Source organism: Lineus longissimus, chromosome 4, assembly GCF_910592395.1.
Source record: "Lineus longissimus chromosome 4, tnLinLong1.2, whole genome shotgun sequence".
Lineage (NCBI taxonomy): Eukaryota > Metazoa > Nemertea > Pilidiophora > Heteronemertea > Lineidae > Lineus > Lineus longissimus.
In genome coordinates, this window is record NC_088311.1 from 17,752,575 (window position 1) to 17,779,509 (window position 26,935).

The following is a 26,935-nucleotide window of genomic DNA, read 5'->3' on the forward strand; positions in this document are numbered from 1 at the left end:
TTCGCCTTTGTCCTATTCTGCCTTGGTTTCATCCTGCCTTATCTCATCTTGCCTTTTCTTGATTGACCTTTGTGTCAATTCGCCTTCTTCCCATTTTGCCTTCTCCCGTTTCGCCATATCTCACCTCGCCTTTTATCAATCCGCCTTTGCTTATCTTGCCTTTGTTCTATTTTGCCTTGTTGTCTTGAGAGCTAACTCGTTCTGTGAGAAGGCCTCATAATTCCCCAATGATCAAAGGAATACATCTTCCAGATTGCTGGATTTGAGTAGGCCTATTGACTATAGTTCATAATAAAGAACTTCAGAAGCACTCACACTTTGAATGATCAATAAAATACTTAGCACCCCCATCCCTCCTATATAGTACCAGGTCACAAGTCTTACTTATCAAAGAATGCCAAAACACTATGTCAAAATATTTCCATGAAAGACTTGGAAAACTCTAAGATTTGACAAACATGGGTAAAGATACTAGGTTGGTTTTGGAGATACATGTAAGCTTACATGTAGATGGTTCAGAAGTTATGAAGATTTGAAAACATTGGTAATTAAACAACAGCCTTTGGGTAGGGTACCAAAACATAATTCGTGGAAACACTCTTATATGAAAGATTGGCCCCACAAACATGGGTAAAAGAGACAAAAGTCTTTTGTAATATGGTATGTAATGTAATATGACTATAATGGCTGAGAAGTTATCTACACTTGTGATTTTGGCAATGTCCACCGGGTTTTGGTTGGGGGTACCCCCGAATGGACCTTAGAAGCCCTTCAACACTGTTGAAGACACTTTCATATGAAAGATTGACTCAACAAACCTGGGTAAAGACACCAAGTTTGTTGCAAAGTAGGAAGAAGGCGAAATGGGAAGAAGGCGAAATAATACAAAGGCGGGGTGGGTAAAGGCGAGATAGGATGAAGGCAAATTAGGACAAAGGTAAATTAGGACAAGGTGAAATAGGAGAAGGCAGATTAAGACAATGGCAAACTGAGACGAAGGCAAGAATTGATAAGGCAACTTGTGATAAGGCAAGATAAAACAGAGGCAAAATAGCATAAGGCGAAAAATGAAAAGGCGAAAAAAGACAAAGGCGAGATAGAATAAGGCGGATTGGGAAGAGGCAAAATTGGAAAAGGCGAAATAGGAGAAGGCGAAATGTATATTTTTTAAAGGCAAAATGGGAAAAGGCGAAAAAAGACAAGGCGAAATGGGCATGAACCGTATAGATGACAGAAGAAAAAACAACTCAAAATTTCCAACATAATATGACTAAGTGTTTTTTTCAAATGAAAAACAACATTATAACCTATAATAATTATTCAGGCGGAAGCGAAGTACAAAGTTTGACGGTAATAAATTCTACTCAATTGGATAATTTCGTTGCAAAAAGCCCTATACGCAGAAGCAGAATAAAACACTAATAAACAATAGCCAGATAACCATTCTTCTGAATCAATGACAAAATAGTCAGCATCTTCTTTGCGGAACGGAACAACCTGGCGTGTACTTTAATCTGTATTTACGGAACGGAACCAAACGGAACGAATAAATGCGGCAAAAGGGCACGATGAAACTTATAATTCAATCAGACCATGGTTGATAGAAACCCGTTAGATTGTTACACAACGGTTACCTTTTTCCACAGTGGAGTGCGTCATCAAATCTATCTGAATCAATCACGGAAAAAAATAACAACTTCCAAAGACCGTGTCGTACAAGGCGGTCATCTTGGTTATCAGGCCTAAGCAGTAATCAATCGATGAGCTAGTTTTAGCTCGATAGGCTCTCGGAACTGACGCCCGCAATTTAATTATACGTGAGGGAGGGAGGAATCAGCTATCAAAGGGACGACATTCTTTGGACTGAAAGAAACTCTTACGAACAGTTTATTGACATTGATTTAGGACCCTTGCCTTGGCAGGTACTTGGCCGCAACCACCTCGTATTCAGTGGTGACAAGAATAATCTACTTGCAGGCGACTCTATCCCGGCCACGGACTGAAGAGGTCAGCTTCTCATTCATAAAGTCCGGCTTCATAAAGGCCGCAGCATATACTTTAAGCCGGAGCATACCATTTTATATGAAAAGTTTTGCCTGTGGTGAATATTAGTGCAATCTATGATCTGGCATAAGATTTTAGAAAAAGGCCAAACTTTATGAATGAAAAATGGACCTTTTAAGTCAGCGGAGATAATTGTATTCTGGTGTGCTAAAGTGCTCATCAATACTATAAAACGGCAAGGTTCTCGCCGTCAACCTCCTCAAACTTCAGCACGTGCCCGTCAATTTCTGTGAGGACATTCCGAAAGCTCTCGACCAACGCCATGTCACCCAACCTTTTCACCATATTGTCGCATTCATCCAGAGTCATGGACACACCCGTCGATCGCGTAGACAGTAACATAGCGGGATTGTGTTCTTCTTCGAGTTGGGCAGCCTCTTCTTCGCAAGAGAGACGGAAGGCATTCAATCTGTAATCGAAGACATAATAGATGACGACACATCATCATGAAACCATTATTTCCTTCTTGCTCTCTATACAAATTCCAACACTTATACCGGACCCTTAACACTGCCGCCGATTTTAAATTGTCCCTATACACCGCGGACGTATATGGCTGGCGCGAGTCGACACAATTCAGAATTAAGAGCCGACATAAATCTGAATTGTTGCCGGGCATAAATCAGCCAATCAATACCTCGGATCTCCTCATTTTGCCCGGCCATAAAGCTGTAAAGCTGAGTTGTAGTGCACAACCAATCAGATAGCCGTGAATTGTGGCCCGAAGTGTCATTTATGGTGGACGGAATTGCGATCTTGCAATTAATGACGTACCATGAATACAAGGAAATGCCCAGTTCTGATTGGTCTAATTATGGCGAGGCTTAATTTTGCTTTATGCCGGAGCATAATTCAGGAGATCCGAGGTTTTGAATGGCTGATTTAAGGGTCAACATAATTGAGAATTACGCCAGGCAATAATTCAGATTTATGTCCACCCGAATTCTGAATTGTGCCGACTCACACCAGCCATGCCCCTGATACACGTGGTCTCCCCTCAAATGACAAAATACCTTTTGCACAAGTCATGTACACGCCGCATCAATCCATGGTCCATCCTATTATGGCCTTGACTACCGCGAGCATACACCTCAGTTGGATCAACCTCAACTAATAACCTCTGCTTCTCTTTGAACAGCTGCTCGATGTGTCGCCCGAGGCTAAGATGAGCTCTCACCAGTACATCCAGGGGTAGCCCTATGGCTAGTTTCAAGGCTTGTGTAGAGATGGCAGCCTGTTTAACATCGTCGATCTCCCCAATGTGATCTCCTATTACGCCTAGGCGAAGAGTTTGATACCATGTCTGATCGACCTCAGGAAGTTCGTCTTCAACGGCTTCAGAGTCGCACCTTTCTTTTGTTTCCTTGTCTATTCTCTCAATAAGTCCCTCCAGTGTATTCCGCTGATAATCTTCAAAACCCAGCGCAATTTTCTCAGCATCGCAGGTCAGGCTTTTCGAACAGATTACATTGGCCAGGTTCTTCAAACCCTCGATATCCAACACACCATAATGAAATCCATCCTTGGCTAACTCGGGCAGACCTTGCAGCCAACTCAAACACACTAAATACAAGTGAATAGCAATCCCTGCGGCTTCCTCTCTGTATTGTAAAATATTTTCATACACGGCCTGTTGGACTTTTCTAAAACTCCGACGTATTCCCCTAAGGCATCTCCGGTAGTTCGATGGTCTCGGAGCAGTTTCACAGGCTATCTGAAGCAGTTTTTCTGACAAGTCCATGACTTTCTTTGCCTCAATGTATTCATCAGATTGAAATGGATTGCTCTCATCTTTCCATCCCAAGTTAGGCTTGGTGTCGTTTTTGGCCTCGAGGATAAGTTCTAGAGCATATATTCGGTTACCTTCTTTGTATATTGCACCCTCTAAAGGGACAGGCTCATACCTGGAACGAAAGAAAGCTTATAATAAAAGTCGGAATGATCCACCTTGGAAGCTCCCTTGACACCACACTCTCTCCATTAACAAATTTGATTTTGGCCTCAAATTTGGGAAATTATTTTCAACTTTGCGTCTATAATCAGTAAATGTAGCAAGGGCAGTTTTTGAGGATGCCCTGAATAGAGAAAGGTTCGACTCTATTTCAAAGCGTATATATATATAATATGACTAAAACCTCACAGAGGCATCCGTATTGATAACTGAATGTAACAATTTGATACCAAAATACCGATTGATCTGTGGCATATAATATTATGATCGAGTTTGCCTTCTTTTGTATTCGCTCTTGTGCGTATGTTTTGTTGCATGCCGATATGGCCTTGGCACAATGTTTAATGTTTGTCTCAGTAGTAGTGGGCGATTTTTTTTGGACTCATTTCAGGGTCAGGGAGATGAAACATAGCCATGACCAAGGTCATTTTTTGAGAAAATGTCTTCCACTTGAATCGCAATGATCCCGTGGTGAACCCAGACCAAACGAAGTTGATGATATTAGAAACAACTCCCACAACATACCATTTAGGCAAACGCAGAACATTTCTGAGTTCACGGTGTTCGGCTGCAGCTTTCCGTGCCCTATCCATCGCCTCCACCGGGTAAGGGTTGTCGGTGTAAAGCTGTTCCACCTGGTCTCTGACAGGCCGTATGGAGGACAAGTTCTCGGAACAAATTTTATAAATGGAGCGCCACCTGTGAAAAAGATTTGAAAAATATGTAATTGGCTAATGAGTACGGCGGAGCCTTATATTTTTTGGTACGGCTCACCACATTGTGAATACCAGTAGGCGAAGCCAGGCCGGTTGGTATTCACTTCCTCTCAGTAGCACATGCAGCAAATCGAACAGCTCTGTTGCCCTTCATCGCAAATAGGCCTGACAGGTTTGTTAACCACTGACTATTGGCCTCCAAGAGGAGGCGTTTGTCGCGCGCCTAAACTAACGGAACCCCTAAAATGTCAATTTGGAAGGTCCAAAAACGTCGCAATACGCGCCTAAAAATCTGTAATTTTTCGTAGCCACGCCCCTTTAATATATTGGCAGGCGTTTTAACTAACAAATTCCACTTTTTCGGTGGTCTTATATATCACTGCCCACTGCTCGCAACTTCGTTCTCATTTGATAGATTAGGGGTTGGAAATTTTATAAGCAAACGTTCTGGAACCTCCAGCTCTTTTGGCACAGACAATGTCTTTCTGTTTATTGAATCAGAGAATCTGACTGACATGACGGAGCTCTACTGAACTGAGTATCATGGGTCTTTATAAAGTAAAGTCCTTAATCTGATGTCACAATAGCGAATGGCACTGTTTTACCTGGGAAACATTCTAGGATGTTCACCAGCACTGGTGACGTTAGCCGACGATTTTCTGTGCAGTGGACAGTCGAATTGGATAAAACAAGGAATGGACATCAATCTATCGAGAATATAGGTAGAGCACGATGATGGTGTCCCATTCGACACCACTTACTCAGTGTGCACATTTCATGACTTTCGGCCATGCATGTGTACGAGCTTCCGTTACAACGCGTGCTCGGCAATACAGCGATTACCGATAAAATACTTCTCGTCTGTGAGTAAATATAGATAGGATATATAATTAGCTTGCTATTATGACATAGAATGTCAAAAACGGAATATGAAGTCAAACAGGGAAAAAGGGGTATCTTCTGCCACTGTTTTTTTCACATGCTTGAGAATTGTGTATAGGCCGAAAGGCAGTGGCAGGGCTACCTAATCCGTGGGCTATCTTTCCCCTTGACATATAAAAGCTCATGTCTCCATCCGAACAGACTCAACGCTATGGACAAACATGTTTATCATTTCCTCGCAACATCCGACAAAAAGGATTTGGGTCCCCCTTCCCACTGGCTGAAAAATATCCTTACCTTTGTAAGTAAAGCTTAAGCTGTATCATAACAGGGGATTCTTCGAAGACCACCACGCGTTCCTGTTGCGTCATTTCTTTAATTCGATTAATCTGAACTCCAAAGTCTGAGTCAAGAATCCAACGGCACTCGTTCGACCAAGTGCCGACCAAGATTGTGGCTCGCTCAAGCAAGGTTGCAAGAAAGCAATACTTCTGATGAGCAACTGTCAGTGACATTCGCGCTATTTCAAATCGATCATCATCACTTAGAAACTGTTTATAACTTCTATGAATGACATCACCCTGTCTCATTATGTCCTGGTAAGACTCCTCCGCAGAGAGTTTACACGCTTCCGTAGGGGAATCTGCGAATAATTTCAAGTATAACGCGTTCCTAAACCGCCGTCGTATCAGTCTGTATTCCTCCTTATTTTGTTCAACTTCAAGAACACCGTTTTTTTCTTTTCGCTTTATAATGAAGAGTGCGTCCGCCTCCAAAGCATCATCTCCAATCGACATCTCCACGCTTTTTAAAGCGTCCATTGCATCAACTAAACACAACTGCAACTTTTTGATTGCATCAGTAAGCCGACTGACATACTCCTCGATCTGTTGAATGTCCTTCATAGCAAAATCCGGAAAACCCTCAACGAGTTTTAAACATGCAATGTGGAGTCGTTCGATGATTTCGTTTGCGGTTATCTTGTAACTTGTCAGCATCAAGTTCCAAGCATCACACACCTTAAGGACACCAAATAAACATTGTAAAACGGCGCTCTGGAAGGTTACATGCTTCGCCAATGAATTCACAGCAATGTTAACAACCTCACCTGTCTCCCGAAGCAAGGCTATGACGACATCAAAATTGAACGTCTGTTTCAGCCTTGCATCAACCTCGGCAGCACTGCCGTAATTCAAGTCCGATGCTCTCCTTAATGGATTCGTAGTTGCCAGCGGTGCATGATTGACGTCATTCCCTTTTTCGCGCCCAACAATCTGAATTCCGTTCGAAGGGGACCGAGGCTGGTCGTTCTCTGCTGTGTTATCTTCAGTAGTTTTCATTGAACTTCCAGACCTGTCTCTGCCATTTGCCTCCAGCTCTTCATCAGCAACTAACTCAACATTATCTAGCGGGAGCGATGGTGCACTGGACCTACTGGTATTTTGGACCTCTTCCTTTTCCTTCTCCAAACAGGTTCCCGAATCTGTGGCACCCTTTGCATTCGTGGACTGCAATATTCCGTTAACTTCAAGCAACGTTGGGCTTGGGGCTTCCAACGATAGGTCTTGTTCCTCTGATGACGTTTTGACATCAGTCGTGATTTCCGTTGATTCTTTGTTGTATTCCATTCCAATGTTCGAAGAAGGATTAGAATTGTCTTCTGAAGCACTTTCTAATAGAAAATCCTTTTGGTGGTGTAAACTTCGACTCTGCAACGCTTGTTTGATACTGTTGAAGTAAGGTTCGAGGAGTGAAATGTTACCTTCACTTCCCATCTTTTCTGATGTGTCGTTTATGCACAGTTGTGCTGGAGTAGACATAATACGGCACACTATAAGTATATAGCGGTATTGATGTGCTTTTGACCTAGCGCTGAGGAAAAGGACCGTAAGGATACGTAATTCAGTAGAACAATAAAAGACCGGTTATGTGCGCTGTCGAATTCATCATATGGCCAAGCGGACTATCAAACTAATGTCAAATCAATGTCCCATGATATATCCATATCAGTCTATCACGATGTCCTCTGAAGCACGTCCCGAGACAACATGACGAAAAGAACGAAAACATTTCAAGGTTTGGGGAAGCCCCGGTCAGATATCTGTGTATACGAATCCTCCGAGTTCATCTCATTGCAATCGATATTTAGGTCATTTATGCATGCATGGGTATCTTATGCCAATATTTATGTCGCCTATTGTTGAAATTCATCACGTGAACAGTACAAAGTATCCAGGACAGGAAAAGCATTGTCTAACACGAGTTCAAGATTGAAGTGTTTCGAGATAATGACAGGCGGACATGCGCGGGTATTCGAAAAAGCTGGTGCACTGGGTCACAGGATTTACTTCATTGTGACTCATGGATCACCACCGCCTGGATGAATTGTCCAATTCCCAAATCCCTAACGTTTCCAACCATGTGCTTCAATTGCACACACAGTCTCAGACTCTTCATCAGAGAAATAGCTGGGCTATTACCGGCGATTCTACATGAACTATATACGAAGCTAACAGAAGGTTCGTATTGCAGCTGAAGCACTTCCTAAGTCAATGTGTGAATGAATATGTATACTTGAGTGACAGTTGTGATAATGACAGCATGATGCTGAGTATTGTAACATGCATGGTAGGTCTATTGGTAGATACCTCAATGTATTGACATTACTAATCTGGTGCCCCCCCCCCCCCCATAAGGTCGACATCCAAGAAGTCTGACGTTCAGAGAAAGGTATCATAACTCCGAAGTACCACAAGTCCGACATCTCATAATTCCGACAATAAAATATTCTCCGATTAGCAAACAGCACAAAAGACATCATCAAATCTCGTAATAAAAGGTGGGAAAATAGCGCAATGCTTGTTCTCACTCTAAATTATGTACTGAGTCGGGTCTATATATATTTGCAGAAAATATGATAATGTATTATTATCACTAAACCCGTATTTGGCGTAATTTGCTCTATCTCCTCATTAACCGCTGGGTGAAATTTGTTCATTTTTGAAATCTGAAGTAGATTGACACTGCGAAGAACTTCAGCTATATAGGTGTCGAATCCATATTTTCAGCGCAAAATATAGTTTTTCGAGGTTTTACTATCTGAAGGACGGTGATGCTATCTGCGGTATAAACGGCCATTGCAGTAATGAAACTGTAAGGGCATTTTTTGTCACCGAATCAGAATGCTCGATGTATACCGCTTAGGCATACATAATAGCGTAGATGATGTTTATTCACTTCATTCCTACACTTGATTTCTCCCATGGTTTAGATAGTATAGTGTACGTACGCACTGCGTTGTATCTTTAGTTGACTTACATGTGAATAAACAACAAACAAAACGACTAAATGCAAATATCTTTGTACTATAATATGATCTCAGGTTACAAACGCTAACTGGGAATACGACTACTTCAAACTTTATTTGTGCTAATTAGCGAAAATTATTCACAAAATGGTTATTCAAACTACAGCGCCCCTTACAGCCAGTTGATAAACGAACGGCACCGCATTCACCTGCCAATTCCTGTGGTCGTCGGTACAAAAGCTCAAGAAACCTCGCCACTTGTCGCAGTGGTTAGGGTGAGGGACGAGGCCGGCCCACTACGTCTGGAGTGTACCACCTGCGAGATGAAGATAAAACCCCCAGTACGGTGCCATCGGAACCTGTCCCCAGCTGTTTATATTTCAACAAACAATTACAAATTCCATATTTCGGTTCATTTCTGATGATAGTTTCATACAGTTTACAATGTAATTCCATATTTCGGTTCATTTCTGATGACAGTTTCATACAGTTTACAATGTAATTCCATATTTCGGTTCATTTCTGAGGACAGTTTCATACAGTTTACAATGTAATTCCATATTTCGGTTCATTTCTGAGCACAGTTTCATACAGTCTACAATGTAATTCCAAATAATTTAATGCCCTGACACACTAGAAATGCAGTGATCAATCCACTGTCTGTGATGTGTACATGAAGTTACTGATAGAGGCCACTACCATTACCATTGTTTTCTTCCATCCGCCTACTGTACTCACCACAATATGTCGTTTCCCTTTGTTTGGTGTCCGACAATAGAACCTGAACCATGCGCATAATAACCCTCCACGTGCCCCCAAATGATTAGATCACACTAACTCCCCACATAACTGGCCTTCTAAGTAAAGTAGGCAGTTTGCCCCCAGGCATTTCAACTCAACAGCACCTTCCACAGACAATGACCCTTCAACTGGTAAGCTTAAGCCCTACATAGAAACACCCAAATTCATAACATACCAGTCGCCTCCGCACCGTCGGGATCACGGGTATTTGCTAAGTCTATATATTAATACTAGAAATGATAAAAGTCGCTTTTTGTCTGCAACCTCTTGATCTCCTAATTTTTCACATGAACATGAAAATTTTACCCGTGAAGCCATTCAGCTTTGTCTCCAATCCATGCATATTTTCAGCGCAAAATGTGTTTTTTCGTGGCTTTTTTTCCTTTGAATAGCTGGCCATGCTGCGAACTTTTTTCCCCAAACCACATAGCCATTGCAATTGCTATTGAGTAGTTCCTATGGTGTAGCTCTTCATATATATAGAGGCCGCGCGCGCGCGAGAGAGTATAATCCCCGTATTGTGTACTTTATTCGGACTTGTGGTACGGCGGACTTGTGGGATGTCGAACTTGTGGGATGTCGAAATTGTGGGATGTCGGACTTAAGGGATTTCGAACTTGTGGGATTTCGGCCTTGTGGTATGTCGGACATGTGGGATTTCTGATTGGGGAGGAGGGGGGGGGATCCTTATCACACGGGCCTAGCGATATGTATTGTCTATTGTCAGAAGTGTCGTCCTTGTGTACAATATTGCATTTGGTTGGATGGTCGTGATTACCATGAAATGTCAATTGGTTTTTGGGCACCCAAAAGCAACGTGCTGTGCACGGATGTCCTAATACAACAACGCAATAACTGAACGTTGCATCAACCATACAGCACCAGGTGACCGTGCATTTTTAAAATTAATGGAGCTGGTCGAAGAATTGTCAACGTAAGATGAGAGACATCTTCACATAATCCCAAGATGAAATATAGCACCGGTGCTATATGAACTGAAATATCCCTCAGTTCCACATTTAATAAGGTTAAACACTAGTAATTCAATGCGCGAGACTAGGTTGTATAGCAAAAATCATATTTGAATTTCTGATACATCGTCTTATTCACCAGTATGGATGTGTTTTTTATCAAAAATACATATTTTGTGAATTATGCATTTCTCCTCTATAAAAGGAAGATAATGATGAAGTTTCAATTCAGTAGCCTAAATATAGTGGTCTCGGAGGTCAAATTAACCCGTCGCGGCCGAATTGTCGATTCACGGATCAAAAAGGTTTATCGCTGTACCTGTGACGCCTCAGCGAGGCACTCTTCCGACGGAGACTTCCAGCGCATTTAGAACTTGTTATGAGATGGACTCGTTGTGCATGGTTGTACATGACAGTTGTTGATTGCAAAAAACAATTAGTGCAATTTCATTTCAATCAGCTTATGCATTATTAACAGGCCACATGTTATCGCACAGAACAGAAGCTACAACATAAACGATTTAAGCCTCGTGAAAACTGCACGAGATCGGTGAATCATAGCACGAGGTGGCTGAGACAAGACAAGTTCATTGACGGGTGAATCAAAGGGACAGTTGGTCAGCTATGCCTTTCCTCCGATTGCGTTTCGCCATCTTCTCCTTGACGATATCCGTGTTTCATATTTTCCCTCAGGGGACCGTTGAAGCATGCTTCGGTAAGAAGAAATCCTCATCTGCTGTTTTTTACCACGCCTGTTAATGAGAGGCGGCTGCACTGTCAATTACCGTAGGTGGAAGTCGTTGCGACTCCCAAGGCGATTTTATTTGCCTACATTGCACAATCCTTTTTATTTGAAGAAGTTGTATAATTCCACTTTCCCAGTTCGCTTCATGCCATTTTTACTTGTAGGAGGCTTTACCACCATTGAAAACGATTGTCATTTCTGAATTGCGATTTTTGTCCTTTTTTCTGCTGCACTTGTTCAACTCTATGTAACAAGAGTCTTTCTTCATTTGAAAGACTCTGATGCAACTTACTTTCTGAATTGGCCTTTTCAGAAATAAATGCCATCTTCTGACAACAAGGCCAAGTCCAACACATTCAAATCTGCCGCTATTTTCACTTTTTAGACAAGCTCGATATTTTATCGGAAAAACTTATCTCGGCGACAGATAGCTACGGTGCCCATAGAGGACATGCGTTTATTTTCAATATATTAGAATTTTTTTTTTACAATGCGATTTTTTTCTCTCGGATTTATTCGAGAGAAAAAAATTAGAATTCAAGAGAAAAAAATCGCATTGTAAAACAAAAAAAACCTAATATATTGAAAATAAACGCATGTCCTCTATGGGCCACCGTAGATAGCCGAACCGAACTGACGACGTTACGTACGTCGACGAGATTGAGACCGCGATAACGTGATGCAATCTATCCCGATCTCGATCACGGAAACGACATGTAGCTGAACGGTTTATGCCACATTCGCCTAATCCTTTTTCGCCTAATCCACATTCGCCTACAAATTCCACATTCGCCTATTCCACATTCGCCTATTCCACTTTCGCCTAATCCACATTTGCCTATTCCTTTTTCGCCTAATCCACATTTGCCTTATTCCATTTTCGCCTAATTCCTTTCTCGCCTAATGCCACTTTCGCCTAATTCCACTTTCGCCTAATTCCACATTCGCCTGTTTCTTTTTCGCCTAATTCCATATTCGCCTAACAGGTACCACCCCTATCACTTGGACCCTTCCAGTCAGAGGGGTTAAGATTCCTGTGCCAGGTGTTAGGGTTGGGGGAGGGATTTTGAGCTATACGGTAGACTCTTTTTTTTTAAATCACCAGCTCATTATTTTCATAATCGAGTCCCAAGGTATAGACTATGGGGAGTAGAATTTTTAAGTGATGCGGGGATCTCTGAATATCAGGTCCTGTTACCAAGGGGTTGCCCTAACTTGGGGGGGGGGGGGGGGTTAGTGGATGGGGCTCGGAGAGTTTATTGCTAGTAACTGATGCTTTTCAACCCAGAAAAAAGAAGTGTGCGCATTAATGTACAATTCATAATCTTTTTGACATCAATCAAATCAAGATAGTATATGATCGATTCCATCTCAGTTTGTTTAGACAGGTGAAAGCATCAGTAAAGCATCAGCACAAATTATGTAAGACAAAAATATAATTTATGATTCATCATTTATTCAAAGGGGTGGAAAAGCTGTCAACCCAAGCTAAGACCACTTAACTTGAGTGATGGCCTTTGGAAAAGGAATGGTCCATTTTATGGATAACCCAAGCTAAGATCACTGAACACCAAGGAAATGGCTTTTTGAAAAGGAATGGTCCATATCATGAGTAAGAATATTCCATAACCCAAGCTAAGATCACTGACCATAAGAGATGGCATTTTGGAATGACCCATTTTATGAGCCACGGGGGGGGGTAGGTATATGCCAAAATTAGGCGAAAATGGAATTAGGCGAAATGGGAATTAGGCGAATGTGGATAAGGCGAAAAAGGAATTAGGCGAAAATGGAATTAGGCGAAAGTGGAATTAGGCGAATGTGCATAAGGTGAAAAAGGTTTAGGCGAAAAAGGTTTAGGCGAATGTGGATTAGGCGAATGTGGAAGATACCAGCTGAACCTCTCTATTGACGCGAAGCGGGACGTATGTCAATTGTGATTTGGACTGTAGTTGTAATGCAGAAACGGCTACTTTTTGCAATTAATTTATTGTTTTGCAATTTAATGTTTTTGCAATATATTTCATCAGGAAATGCGGTTATTCCTTAACTGGAAGTGAAATTATTAATGAAATAGGTTTTGCAAATAGATTTGAGTATGGTGTACAATGCAATAATGTTAATAATTAAAAACAACTGTTTTACCAATAGTACACAACACACATGTAGGTATTGGTCTGTATTCATGTAAATACTGTAAACATTTGGTAAATTATAAATTTCATTACATCAAAATATTCTTGATTTTATTTTAGGTTTTGTTTCTTAAGCTTTATTAAGTTTTGTAAAAGTCTCCCCTGCTTGAACATGGAGTTGGCCAACACAGATGCACTCATGTGTGACATACTGGGCCCGGTTGTTAGAAAGCATGTTAGGCCCTAACGGTATGTTGACATGTCGTTAAGTCTATGTTACCCTAAACGACTCGTTAAATCTGTTGCTAGAAAGCATTTTGATGCTAACATCATGTTATCTTCATGTTACCATGTCGTTACAAATAACGTTGTCAAGGGGCTGCGTCAGGTACATGTCACCTGCAAAAAAATGGCCGCCAGGATACTTTTACATGATCAATTACTACATAATTTTCAACTTCACCGTCAAAAAAGGATATTTCGTAGAAAAATTTGCCCACTAACTGATTTCGAAGGAGACGAGGCAATAAGGAAAGGTAGTTGATAAGCCCCCCTCTTAGGAGGGGCTCTTAAGATACACGTGTGTGCGGGAGTACATAATGTAAATGAATGATGAGAAATAAAGAGAGTAACTATTTGTATATCCTACAAACAATTTTTTTTGGTATTTTTCTGAATTAACTCCGTTGAGTTTACCGATTTCTCCGCGATCGTCCGGTGGTGGTTGCTATCCCATTGGTTGAAATTAATTTAAATCTTCATGGGAATTCGCTACATCATATGCCTAAGAAATTGGCCAATTATATTAATATTTTTATTAGAGAAATATCCGTCCTAAATAATGACAGAAAAGGGTGGTTTATTTCAATTTTGTGTCGACATGGTCGAGGTCACGTGACGTCATAAAACAAAACAATCGCACACACCCGTCCAAAAAAGGCACTTTAAGAAAAACAAATACGTTTTTCCTGCTTAAAACCACACTGACGACTAAGTTATTTTAGTCTACTACCCAAATCTGAAGTATCAAAATGAATTACAAACTGGAACTAGCTCTATTTAGCAAAAGTTGCGTGAAAAATTCGGGTGAGCGACATTCTGAACCCTAGCGGCCAATAATTAAACTACTTTCAGCCGTCTGCTCCGGTCTCGTTAGGGAGTTTTTCCCAAATGTACGCGATGATGACGTGCCCCATTAACAGGACGTAACATCTATTTTAAAATGCGTTTCCAAAGTGAATGCATGAGGACAATCCATTTAAGTGTCGTATATCACTGGAAACGCCCGATTCCCGTGAATAAGGACAATCACAATGTATTACATTACCAAAACAAAAATGTGTCGGAAGGAACTATAATTACTATATGGATGGTCCCATCGTACCCCCCCCCTCCAGCAGTATGACACAGAAGGGCTAGTTGACTGTCCACCGGGGGGGGTTTGGGGGGAGCTTCCCCCCAACGCACTGGTAAAAACCTATGTCGACGGAGGGGGGTTTGGGGGGTGTCCCCCCATTGTAACAGCTGTAGTTGTTAGAGCTTGCACTTAACATATGCTCGTAGGGGGGTTCGGGGGAGCTCCCCCGACCTAAAGGGGGGCTCACTAAGTCTTTGACTTTACATATTAAAGCTTGGAATCAGTGAAACCATGTAACCAGTGATAAACCTTGGAATAGTCAGTACTAAACCGTGGAATCACTGTGCAAGTACCGCGTGAAATCGGGCGCGTTCCTTCCACGATTTATACCCTCCCAACTGCCAATCTCGTCCCAGCTGACTTTATTGATAAGCCCCCCTTTAGGAGGGGCTCTTAAGATACACGTGTGTGTGGGAGTATATACTGATTTGATGAGAAATAAAGAGAGTAAATATTGTATATCCTACAAACAATTTTTTTGGGTATTTTTCTGAATTAACTCCGTTGAGTTTACCGATTTCTCCGCGATCTTCCGGTGGTGATTGCTATCCCATTGATTGAAATTAATTTAAATTAATTTAAATCTTCATGGGAATTCGCTACATCATATGCCTAAGAAATTGGCCGATTATATTAATATTTTTATTAGAGAAATATCCGTCCTAAATAATGACAGAAAAGGGTGGTTTATTTCAATTTTGTGTCGACATGATCGAGGTCACGTGACATAAAAACAAAACAATCGCACACACCCGTCCAAAAAAGGCACTTTAAGAAAAACAAATACGTTTTTCCAGCTTAAAACCACACTGACGACTAAGTTATATTGGTCTTCTGCCCAAATCTGAAGTATCAAAATGAATCACAAACTAGAACTAGCTCTATTTAGCAAAAGTTGCGTGAAAAATTCGGGTGAGCGACATTCTGCACCCTAGCGGCCAATAATTAAACTACTTTTAGCCGTCTGCTCCGGTCTCGTTAGGGAGTTTTTCCCAAATGTACGCGACGATGACGTGCCCCATTAACAATAACAGGACGTAACATCTATTTTAAAATGCGTTTCCAAAGTGAATGCATGAGGACAACCTATTTGTGTCGTATATCACTGGAAACGCCCGATTCCCGTGAATAAGGACAATCACAATGTATTACATTACCAAAACAAAAATGTGTCGGAAGGAACTATATGGATGGTCCCATCGCACCCCCCCTCCAGCAGTATGACACAGAAGGGCTAGTTGACTGTCCACCGGGGGGGGGGGGTTTGGGGGGGAGCTTCCCCCCAACGCACTGGTAAAAACCTATGTCGACGGAGGGGGGTTTGGGGGTGTCCCCCCATTGTAACAGCTGTAGTTGTTAGAGCTTGCACTTAACATATGCTCGTAGGGGGGTTCGGGGGAGCTCCCCCGACCTAAAGGGGGGCTCACTAAGTCCTTGACTTTACATATTAGCAATTTGCCAGTAGTTCCAGAATCAACCTTTTTGTGGAGGATGACGTCATCATTGAACGCATTGGAAATGTGTTGTTGTCGTTAAAAAATAAACTTATATTCATGACGGGCCGCCATTTGCATATATCTAATTATTACTCTTCGATGAAAGCAAAAGTAAGCTTTTGTGATTGTTTTGTATTCGTTACACTAAAATAAAACGTTTTTATTAGAAGAATCATTTGTATATATAATGCTCTGATAAAGCTCAGTAGGCATGACAAACATACACACGGGAATCACTAAAAAATGTGTCCGCTTAGAACTTGTTACATCACGAAAATATCTCTACATCCCTCGATGTGTACATGAATATGTACGAAATCGCTCACAGCGAAGGAATTTATTCACATTTTTCATCTCCAAACCCGGCTAAAACCTACGTTCCTTGATCTACGTTTCTACGGATAAGTGCCAGCCGGTACTGCATGATGTAGTCAATCTTCTCGGTATCACCCTGTATGATCTCACCGCTCCGTAGTTCGAATACGCTCCGTGTGGTGGCGTAGTAAGCGGAGCGCTGATTGGTCCATATTATGGGTGTGTGGTGGGCGTGTCGTGACGTGCATGCTTATATTTGGGAGATCAGTAATGTACACAGGAGGCGAGGTATGACTGGTTTGTTCTAAAATATAGATTATAGAATCGGATGTGCGACTGATTTCTAAACTACCGTCAAATTCCGATCTGATCATGTAAAAATAAGCTCCAAATATTGATTCGTAACCACCTTAGGTTCAAATTGCATTATTTCATGTTTTTATGCATTTTCAGGACTGATTCCAAGGTTTATCACTGGTTTCAAGGTTTCACTGGTTCCAAGCTTTATCACCTACCATAAGGAAACGTTTTCGCTATGGGAGAGAGGGTATTGAGTTGATCTGTAACCTCTTGGACAATGAGCTGAGCCGGCCCACAGACAGAACTCAGAGTCTCAGTACAATAACTCAAGTATTGATAGCTCTGAAATTTTACTCCACAGGGGATAAACTCATTACCATCGGTGACAACTTTGGAATAAACAATGGTACTACCCCAAGAGTCATTGCAAATGTGTCCCAATCTTTAGCAATCAAGTTAAACGAGTTTGTTGTGTGGCCAAGAAGTCCTACAAGAAGAGAGGAAATCAAGCGTGGGTTCTATGGTATGGGAGGCTTCCCAAACGTTTGTGGCTGTGTTGACTGCACACAAATTCAGATACAGGCCCCCAGCACACCTGCACACTGCCTCACCATTTGAGTCAGAATTGCTACTTCCCTGGCTGTAAAATTGGCCTTCTTGGATTTCTTTGTCATCACCTTGAATTTTTTTACAGGAAGTAGATCAAATCCAAAAAATTTGCAATGAATTATGGGAATTTTTTTTCTGAACAGAAGATAACATGTTGTTAACTAGCTGTTACCAAAAATGCTTAAAATTTTGCTTCTAACAACAGCATATTTACGGTTTGTTTGGTAACGGCATGTTACTGGATTTAACATGCCGTTACTGGTAACGGCATGTTAAAATAAACTTTTTTTCTAACAACCGGGCCCAAGTGGTCCAAGGAGACGAGCTAATTTTCATTCACATTTAGGGTCACTCTGGGCGCTGAGCATCACACCTCATTAACGCCATTCAACTAAGGCCTTTGATCATAATGGCCAATTTGGGAAGCCCTGGTATTTTTCACAGGTTTTTCTCGAAAAAGTCGAGGAAAAATCGGACAATGTCGGAGAAAGGTCGGAGAAATCAGGGAAAAGTTAGAAAAATCGCAGTCGGAAAAGAGCCTCCTATTCGTGTTCGCCATCATTCTACCAGCGTCCTCAATTCTTGCTCACCAACCTTCTATTTTGCTCGGTAATATACGCCATGTGTTAGCTCACCCGCTTTCCTCATATTACTCTCATTGCGGGAAACTTACTCAAACTTTGTGTCTTGCATGCATGACCAAAAATCATGTTTAAAGAACCTCTTACTTAGTTTAACGGGTAACACTTCCGGGTACACTTCGATCTACAAGTTAAAGTGATACTATGATGTGATTTACAACTTTGCGGAAATACGTCCGTTTTTAATTATTGATCACAAATGTAAAGCTAAAATTTTCTATTTTTGATTAGATTTATTATAAAATCGCTGTTTTAATCGCGTCAGACTGGCCAACTGCCGAAGACGTTTTGAAAAACCCGCACTAAGTCACGTGACCTCATGACGTCACAACATGAACAAGTCAGACCGTCGAATATTTTCCTATTCGCTCTAGGAAGAAGGTGTATCCGCAGTAGTTCGCGTACGCTCAGGAAAATCTAATGAATATTAAATGAGGTCTAAAAATAGTTTTAGGAATACCATTATTATGACGTTAGCGATGGAATTTCCTGGTTGGACTTGGGGAAATTTATGATGAAATGACTAGGACTGTGGACTTGAGGGAGGGGCCGTCCCTTCCCTTACTTCGTTACTTCTAGATTTTTTCCAAATGTGCTGGAAGACCCCCAACGGCAGACGAATTTGGAGTTGGTTCTCGAAGTTGTGTTCCGGCGGAGCATCAGGAGGAGAAGATGAACCACCGGCTGGTGACCTCTTAACTCGAACTTCATGGTGACGGCCCGGTTCTTTGATAGGGTCAGGCCAGCGGAAAACCCCAACACCTTCAGTTTTGCTGGTGTTGCCGCAAAACATCGCAGCACAACGCTACCCGACAACCCTTTTCTTCTTCTTCTCCATAATCTTCAGTTCTTATCGTGTATATATTGTGTAAGGACAGGATGGAATGTCAATGGTCAATGGCAGTTGTAAATAAACGAATGAGATTTTCTTTTCGCGGGAATGTAAACCACCGCGACCGCGAAAATGTTCATGTTCATGTTGTGACGTCATCAACGAAAACGTCGTCGGCGTAGCGCGATTTCAACGGCATCGAAGCGAGTCGTCCGGGCGGGATTAAAACCATCAATTACTAGAAAATGTGCATTTCGATTCGAAAACCTTACCGATTAATGAGAAAGCGACGTAGTCATTTGCCAAAAACAGCTAAAACATTATATGGTGAAGTTTGACACGAGTTACCCTTTAAGATATTGTTTATATTGTAAAGATGACAAGGTGGACGACGAATATCATTTACTATTTCAATGCAAAGTGCATGATAAAGATAGAAAAGACCTTATAGACATACTAAACAACTATAAACACTTTTCAAAACATCTCACTACCAGATTTTTTCCTGAATTCTGTTGGTCTGTATCGCAACATCACGTTTTATAAGTAGATGCTTTAAAAGCCGCACAAATTATGGTACGGTATGATTAGAAATGTAAGGAATATAATTATTATACATTTTTAACATGTACCGTTTTTTATCTGCTTGCACAACACTTTAGCTCTCGCACCTGCACAAGTTTATTTGACTTCACCTACTCATTAGTTGCTTTCACACGAGGACGGTTTTAGCTCTCCTCACCTCGAGCCACTTGAAGCCGGATCACCTGTAACTGGCTTTGCGCCACCATGCGACGGGTTAGTGGTTTAAGTGGCCTGAACTGACCTGGGGCCGGCGATTTGATCCGTCTCCGTGTAGACAGCGCAAAGCTAGTTACAGGTGATCCGGCTTCAAGTGGCTCGAGGTGAGGAGGGCTTAAACCGTCCTCGTGTAAAAGCAACTATAAACACTTTTCAAAACATCTCACTACCAGATTTTTTATTGAATTCTGAAGACTTGGTCTGTATCGCAACATCACGTTTTATAAGTAGATGCTTTAAAAACCGCACAAATTATGGTACGGTATGATTAGAAATGTAAGGAATATACGCATAATTTTATTCTTATCTGTATCTCTTTTTCCCTATTTTCCTTTCTTTTTACCAGTTCCATGAAACCAAGAATATTATTACACAGAATATAATTATACATTTTTAACATGTACCGTTTTTTATCTGCTTGCACAACACTTTAGCTCTCGCACCTGCACAAGTTTATTTGACTTCACCTACTCATTAGTTGCTTTTACACGAGGACGGTTTTAGCCCTCCTCATCTCGAGCCACTTGAAGCCGGATCACCTGTATCTGGCTTTGCGCTGTCTACACGGAGACGGATCAAATCGCCGGCCCAAGGTCAGTTCAGGCCACTTAAACCACTAACCCGTCGCATGGTGGCGCATGTTTTCATAAACTGCTATAAACCGCACGACTCGATTTTAGTACCGTGCGGAAAGTGACTCGAGGCCAGATCTGTTCTACACGAGAGATTAAGCGTCTTGAAGTGGCTCCAACCCGCCTCAAGTGACTCGAGACTGCAGTGCTAACGCGCCTCGGGTCAGGTCACTTGGAGACGGTTCTGATTTCGTTCTACACGGTAAAAATTATCCTGACCCCTCGAGCTGGCTCGATTACATGATTTATGGTAAATAAACTTATTTTGAATTTGAGTTTGAATTTGAATTTGATTCATGATCATATACAGACCCACTGTTTTGTGTTATTTTTTTACAACATGAGCACCCTATCCAACTATATATGCATTTTGTCAATCACATTAGGCCTATGTAAGATCTGGCTCTTGTCAACATCAACTTCTACAAATGTACATGCACTTTAGGCCTACTTTACTTTACTGTATTTCAAACTAATCGTTTACGGCTGCAGATTAGTGACGTTCTGTTCCTCTTTTTTAGGTAAAAATTGGGCATTGAATAAGCCTACAGGCACCTACCCTAGAGACACGGCAATGTTACAAAATCAGGCAATACCGGTAAATGGCAAGAGGGATAATCCTGAACACACCTGTGCAGAGATTAGCACACAGATTAGTGCCCCTGGTAGCTGGTTTGTGGATTTGGGAAAGTCAATACCGATCAGAACAATCATTATGACGTATAGAGGACGCAATAGTGAGTATACAAAGTTACAGTGTTTGTAAACGACGTGTGTCTAACGTTACGCAACACTCGATTTGTCACGTGCCGAATGTTTATTAGTCCCGGCACTGGGAGCGCTGTCTTCGAGCCGGCAAGTCGGCGTTTTGTCAACAATGATATAATATACTCCAGACTTACCGGTCAAAGACCGGTTCGTTAATTTGAGGCATGACCGCCCCCCCGTATAATATGCATTGAAAAGGTCAAGGTCCCTTTACACGGGTTGGCTCTAACTTCGGTCTTCATGTTGTGGTCCGCAACTTGAATTGATTAGAACGCATGCGATTGTTATAATTGGTTACATACGATGAGCCTAAGGTCGATTTGGCCATGCTGCTCTAAAACCAATGATGATGATGAACTTATAGCAATTTATAGCAAAACTTATGTGACGATGTATACGTATCAATAATGCCACATGAATGCGGATTCGATTACACCAGTGCCTTGTGATTAATTACAGCTTGCCTTACAAACGCGCGACATTTTGGCAAATGGCTGCCTCTGATGATGACTGACCTGGCTATGCTGTTGATGCTGGAATATACCCCACGCGAATTGGTGTACTGCTTGACGATCTGAATGAAACTAGGCAATTGTCTGTTTAAGAGTATGATCGCCCGGACCACACTCTTAAAATTAAATAGTAAAAATAACTATTTAATAGTAATATTTTACTACTCCGGTAGTTGCTATTGCACCGACTGTGAAATGAGTTGTTTTAACTATCGAACTAGTAATTCTTGACCGTTTAAATGTTTAAATAGCAACTATCAAATTAATTGTTTTTACTAATAAATTTTAAGAGTGTAGCCTTAACCAAGGACTCTGAGCATTCATTGCCCTCATCTCGACCAGCAATGATTTGAGACTCAAAACCTTGACATTTTCCGGCCTCGGGAGCTGTTTTTTGTCTGATCCCCCACCCTCGGTTTCATACGATGTATTACAAAGGCCCGCGTATAAAAATTTGACTGATTGAACGCAGAAAAGGACCTAAAAACCGGATTTTTTCCACCGTCTGTAGTTATCTGTTGGCGGTCGTAATTAGATATGGGCTCATATTGTTTCCTTACTTGTAGCAGCTGTGATCTCGATCAGTCGTGAGACAACAGCCGTAGTAGCCAGGGCATTGTAACCGAGGCTGGAAGATTCGACTCGTGTACAACTTATGATGGGAAACAAAATCAGTCCCATATTTGATGATATTTTGGGAAAAAATATGAGTACACGTACATGTATGCCAAAAACACAAATCTCGAATATCGTACAATCGGACTTTAACCATCATTTTGGGTATCAGAATGTCCAGCCCACTTTGGCAAGGTGGTGTTGGTTAGTCTATAAAATATTTGTGTCATATATACCAGAACTGACCAATGCTATAAAGGGTATCACAAAAGAAAACTTTATTGTCTTCAGTGCTATTTGAAAGCTGATTTCATATTAGGAGTTTTTGGGTGTTGGCTGTTTAGGCCTATGAAATGCAGGCTTCGTTGGCACACGCCGTCTAAACTGCATGATGAATCCTGAACAACGCCTTATGCTAGAAACGCTCGTATACTGTGTCGGAGAAAATCAAGTACCGGCGAGACTACGAAGAATTTGCGGACCATTCTAAGATCTCTCAATCTACACGTTAAGCCAGTGGGAACTCCATAAGCTGGAAGACCAAGAAACCGAGCACCATGGCAAGAAGGAGGAGGGTCCGAGAGCCTGGCGGCGGATGGTGTCCTGAGGTGGAGCATCAGCTCCCCGAATGGCTCCAACAGCTGCGACAGAGAGGCAAGCCAGTTGCCGTCCAAGACCTACAGAGGAAGGCCTTTGAAATTTTCCGATCATGGTTGGATGATCTAGGGGAAAAGAGGAGACAAGAGGTCATGGAGACCAAGTCCGTTCGCTTCAACTTCCAAGCGTCGGTGGGCTGGACGCACGCCTTTATGAAACGCAGCAACCTCTCCCTACGTAAGGTGACAAAGAACACAACTACGTTGCCAGCAGATGCCGCACAAAGAATGGAATATAGATATAATTCGGCTCAGCATCTGGTCATTAACATGGATCAGACATCCGGCAAATGTACACTGTTAACCAAAAGGGGGTTAAGGTCGTTGACATCAGAATGTCTCGTTCCAATGCTAAGTTAGGATGCACTGTGACTTGTCTGGTACCGGTGGGAAACTGGCGGTTCACATCACCTTTCCACGCCGATGATTTATACCCCAAATCGACGCCTTGGAAAATGAGGAGTTGCCGGAAAATGTGAAGTACACGTCTTCACAAATAGGGTGGATGAAGGAGGAGACCCTACTTGACCACTGGGTACCTGAGGTTCTGCAACCATTCGTGGAAGAGGAGAACGTTGAAAACTAGTTCTTAATATTTGACTATTTTCGGGCCCACAGAACAGACAATTTTTGAATGCGGATAACCGATATGGGGGAAGTTCTGCAGTTGGTGTCAGCGGGCTGCACATCCTGGGTACAGCCGTTAGACCGTACGGTGATGAAATCGTTTAAGTCAACACGCAAGAGGCATGGAAGACATGGAAAACAGCAAATATTGAAGAGAAGGGCGGATGCGGAAAGATAGATTGGACTTGGCAGATCTGATACGCATTGTAAATGATGAATAGGAGGCTGTTCGTCCACAGGTCATCATCAATGGATTTGAAGCGGCATTTCGTCCTGGCCATGATGATGCTGGGTCGCTTCCAGTCCTCGATGAAGATGCTGAAGAGGATGGCATAGAATTCAGTGATCTTCTCGTACCAGCATGATCAGGTTGTAATGAACCCACTAAAATGTGGCTAACAGCTAACTTTAATCTTCTCTGTGATGGACTCCCATAGAACAACCCTTCAGACTGATGAACCGACCATTTAGAGCCTCATTTGTAAAACATCAAAGAAAATGATGTGTGATTAGCAAAACCCAAATCAGTGAGAAAAACAATTAAAAATTGGTCTTCAAAGGTTTTTTCTATTGGGACAAACTGTACAACTTTTTGTGTACGCGGCTTTTAAATTCAAAATTTCCTCTACTCAATAATTTCACAATAGCCCTACTGTCAATGTCACATTACTGGTCTCAGTTCAATGAGGTTCGGAGCCAATGACCACTAGGCCAATTTGTGTTGGGAAACCAATCAGAAAGCACATTGTATTACAGATTATTAATGTGCAGCAATTTGACCGTCATAGTAATGAAGTGAGTGAGATGGAATGGTCGGCCAGAAACGGGAACACTAAAAACATAACACCAGTCAGAACAAAACATTAATTCATGTTTTCGTTATTTTCATATCATCACATTCACAGACGAGCCGGTCGGCTTTGAAGTGAGGCTGTTTGACACAAGTCCAGGACAATATGTATCAGGCTATACTTGTTTGACAAGAGATCCAAGCATATTAAGCAATCCGTATATTGTTGAAATCGTCTATTGTAGCGGTAATGATTACCGATATGTCTCAGTTACGACAACATCGGGCGAACATGTACTGCTTTGTCAAGTGGAGGTCTATGAGTGTAAGTTAACAGTTCTAATTAGCTAGAATACGATTCTGTAAACAAATGCATTCAATCTTCATCATTCAGAATCAATGTAAGCTGAACTTGCGAATTCCAACGAGCTCGTGAACACCTTCCAAAAGTGTTCGAAACTCCAGTTATGACTTTTGAGAAGTCACAGTCCATACAATCAGTTACCTGAGCTATATCGTATACGTACATAGCTGTACCCAGCTCGAACATTCCGATCGGATACTTACATGTACTTTTTTGTAGTTAAGATCTTATCTACATGTATTTCCCTATACAATGTCACGTACATGTATGTTTTTGTAGAGATTGCCTTTGTAGGCGTACATGTACCAAACTTAATGCGATCTAAATCAAGAATATATAATCTTATCAAGAAGATTTTACACAAGGAGGTAGGCCTATGCGCACATACAGCTATAAGTTGGTTCTCTCAAGTGACTGGCATAGCTGCTTTCATCACCTTTACTTTCACATAAGCTTCGTATATATATAATCATATTTTATCAAAACTGCTACAACCATTCATAAGCCTTGTTTTTTTTCCAGTTGACATCCGCATTGGGCACTTTTCCCCCACAACACTACCCTTGACTGTTCAACAGTACCAGGTTTTGACTACCAGGAGCAGGATAGAATGCGCTACGATGTGCTTGAAAACGACGACGTGTGTCGGATTCAACTACAAAACTCAAGCCAAAGAGTGCGACCTCTTTGACCACGCGGCTTCAACATCAGCAGTTTTGCCAACATTCACTCTGGACTGTCGTATCACGGATGATTAGCGACTTGGCATCCAGCTATTGTTTTCGAGGTAGACCAAGCGGACAACGATTTGTTAGAGGGCAACAACTGGGACATTATTGGCGAATGCGTATTTGCAATCTGTCTTTTCTCGCAAGGAATGAGACTTGCAAAATAAACAGATACAAATGTAATTCATTTAGATGATATAAAGTAAAGTAAAGTTTGTTTATCATAGTGTCACCCCTAAAGAAAGGGCCAGCAAGCTTTTGGCTTATGAGACACTCTTTACTTCCGAACTCCTGCCACGCGCCTGGCGAGAAGGCAATTTTTACCCTATATTTAACTATCTTGCGGCTAACCCAGAAGTATTAAGGTAGCAGGAAGGGGTGGGCGTTGGTGGTATCCGAGTGTGAGGCGGTATAGGGGTGTCTGTTGATTGTGCTTTAAGAGAGACTAGGTATGTGCCAGTCTCTCTTAAATCTTAAAGTGATACTATGATGTGATTTACAACTTTGCGGAAATACGTCCGTCTTTAATTGTTGATCACAAATGTAAAGCTCAAATTTTCCATTTTTGATTAGATTTATTATAAAATCGATGTAAACCATCGCGACCGCGAAAATGTTCATGTTGTGACGTCATCAACGAAAACGTCGTCGGCGTAGCGCATCGAAGCGAGCCGTCCGGGAGGGATTAAACCATCAATTTCTAGAAAATGTGCATTTCGATTCGAAAACCTTACCGATTTATGAGAAAGTGACGTAGTCATTTGTCAAAAGCAGCTAAAACATTATGGTGAAATTTGACATGAGTTACCCTTTAAAGCACAGTCAACAGACAACCATGCCGTCCCGAGCTTTGCGTGATATGGACAATTCTGGGAAAACTCAATGAGGAAGGTATACTCATTAGCATAATCTATTATTAGCCCCTGCTCGAGGTAATCTTGCGCAGTGTTGCTTCTGCCCAGATACATCGTGCTGGAAAACGTCTCGTACAAAGAAAGTCTGGCATGCGCCAAACTAATAAGTAAAGAACTTCTGGCTGCGCGAGACTACTGCGATTACCATTGCAGAGACTCTGTGACGTTGGCATATATTTTTTACAATTAAAAATGCTCTCAAAAGATGATATGGAATGATTATTTATTAACATTTCCTGAACTATATACCTTCTGATTATCTCTTTACATAAATAGGTCGGCGTTAGGTCGTGTGCTTTTCTTTCCTCGTGACAATATACAGCAAAATAGTTACAACCCCATAATC

General features: G+C 41.7%; 2 protein-coding genes across 2 annotated transcripts; one reads left to right on the forward strand and one right to left on the reverse strand.

The window, feature by feature from the left end:
• Nucleotides 1-1,227: 1,227 nt before the first annotated feature.
• On the reverse strand, nucleotides 1,228-7,613 carry LOC135486955 (uncharacterized). The gene is made up of 4 exons (XM_064770166.1): nucleotides 5,911-7,613; nucleotides 4,541-4,714; nucleotides 3,078-3,968; nucleotides 1,228-2,473 (listed from the first exon to the last, which is right to left on the reverse strand). The coding sequence occupies exons 1-4, from the start codon at nucleotides 7,431-7,433 to the stop codon at nucleotides 2,230-2,232; spliced, it is 2,832 nt and encodes a 943-aa protein (XP_064626236.1). The 5' UTR covers nucleotides 7,434-7,613; the 3' UTR covers nucleotides 1,228-2,229.
• Nucleotides 7,614-10,919: 3,306 nt separating this feature from the next.
• On the forward strand, nucleotides 10,920-26,078 carry LOC135487229 (uncharacterized). Its single transcript, XM_064770732.1, has 4 exons — nucleotides 10,920-11,407; nucleotides 21,137-21,352; nucleotides 24,699-24,908; nucleotides 25,470-26,078. Exons 1-4 carry the CDS (start codon nucleotides 11,317-11,319, stop codon nucleotides 25,703-25,705), a joined length of 753 nt encoding a protein of 250 aa, XP_064626802.1. The 5' UTR covers nucleotides 10,920-11,316; the 3' UTR covers nucleotides 25,706-26,078.
• The last annotated feature ends 857 nt before the right edge of the window (nucleotides 26,079-26,935 follow it).

Excerpts from the sequence above, each read along its gene's own strand:
- LOC135487229 (XM_064770732.1), top strand. The coding sequence starts at position 11,317 with ATGCCTTTCCTCCGATTGCGTTTCGCCATCTTCTCCTTGACGATATCC. Across the intron at positions 11,408-21,136 it reads GACCGTTGAAGCATGCTTCG|GTAAAAATTGGGCATTGAAT; the intron begins GTAAGAAGAAAT and ends CCTCTTTTTTAG. Across the intron at positions 24,909-25,469 it reads TCAAGTGGAGGTCTATGAGT|TTGACATCCGCATTGGGCAC; the intron begins GTAAGTTAACAG and ends TTTTTTTTCCAG.
- LOC135486955 (XM_064770166.1), bottom strand. The coding sequence starts at position 7,433 with ATGTCTACTCCAGCACAACTGTGCATAAACGACACATCAGAAAAGATG. Across the intron at positions 4,715-5,910 it reads CTTAAGCTTTACTTACAAAG|GTGGCGCTCCATTTATAAAA; the intron begins GTAAGGATATTT and ends TCTTTTTCACAG. Across the intron at positions 2,474-3,077 it reads GTACATGACTTGTGCAAAAG|ATTGAATGCCTTCCGTCTCT; the intron begins GTATTTTGTCAT and ends CTTCGATTACAG.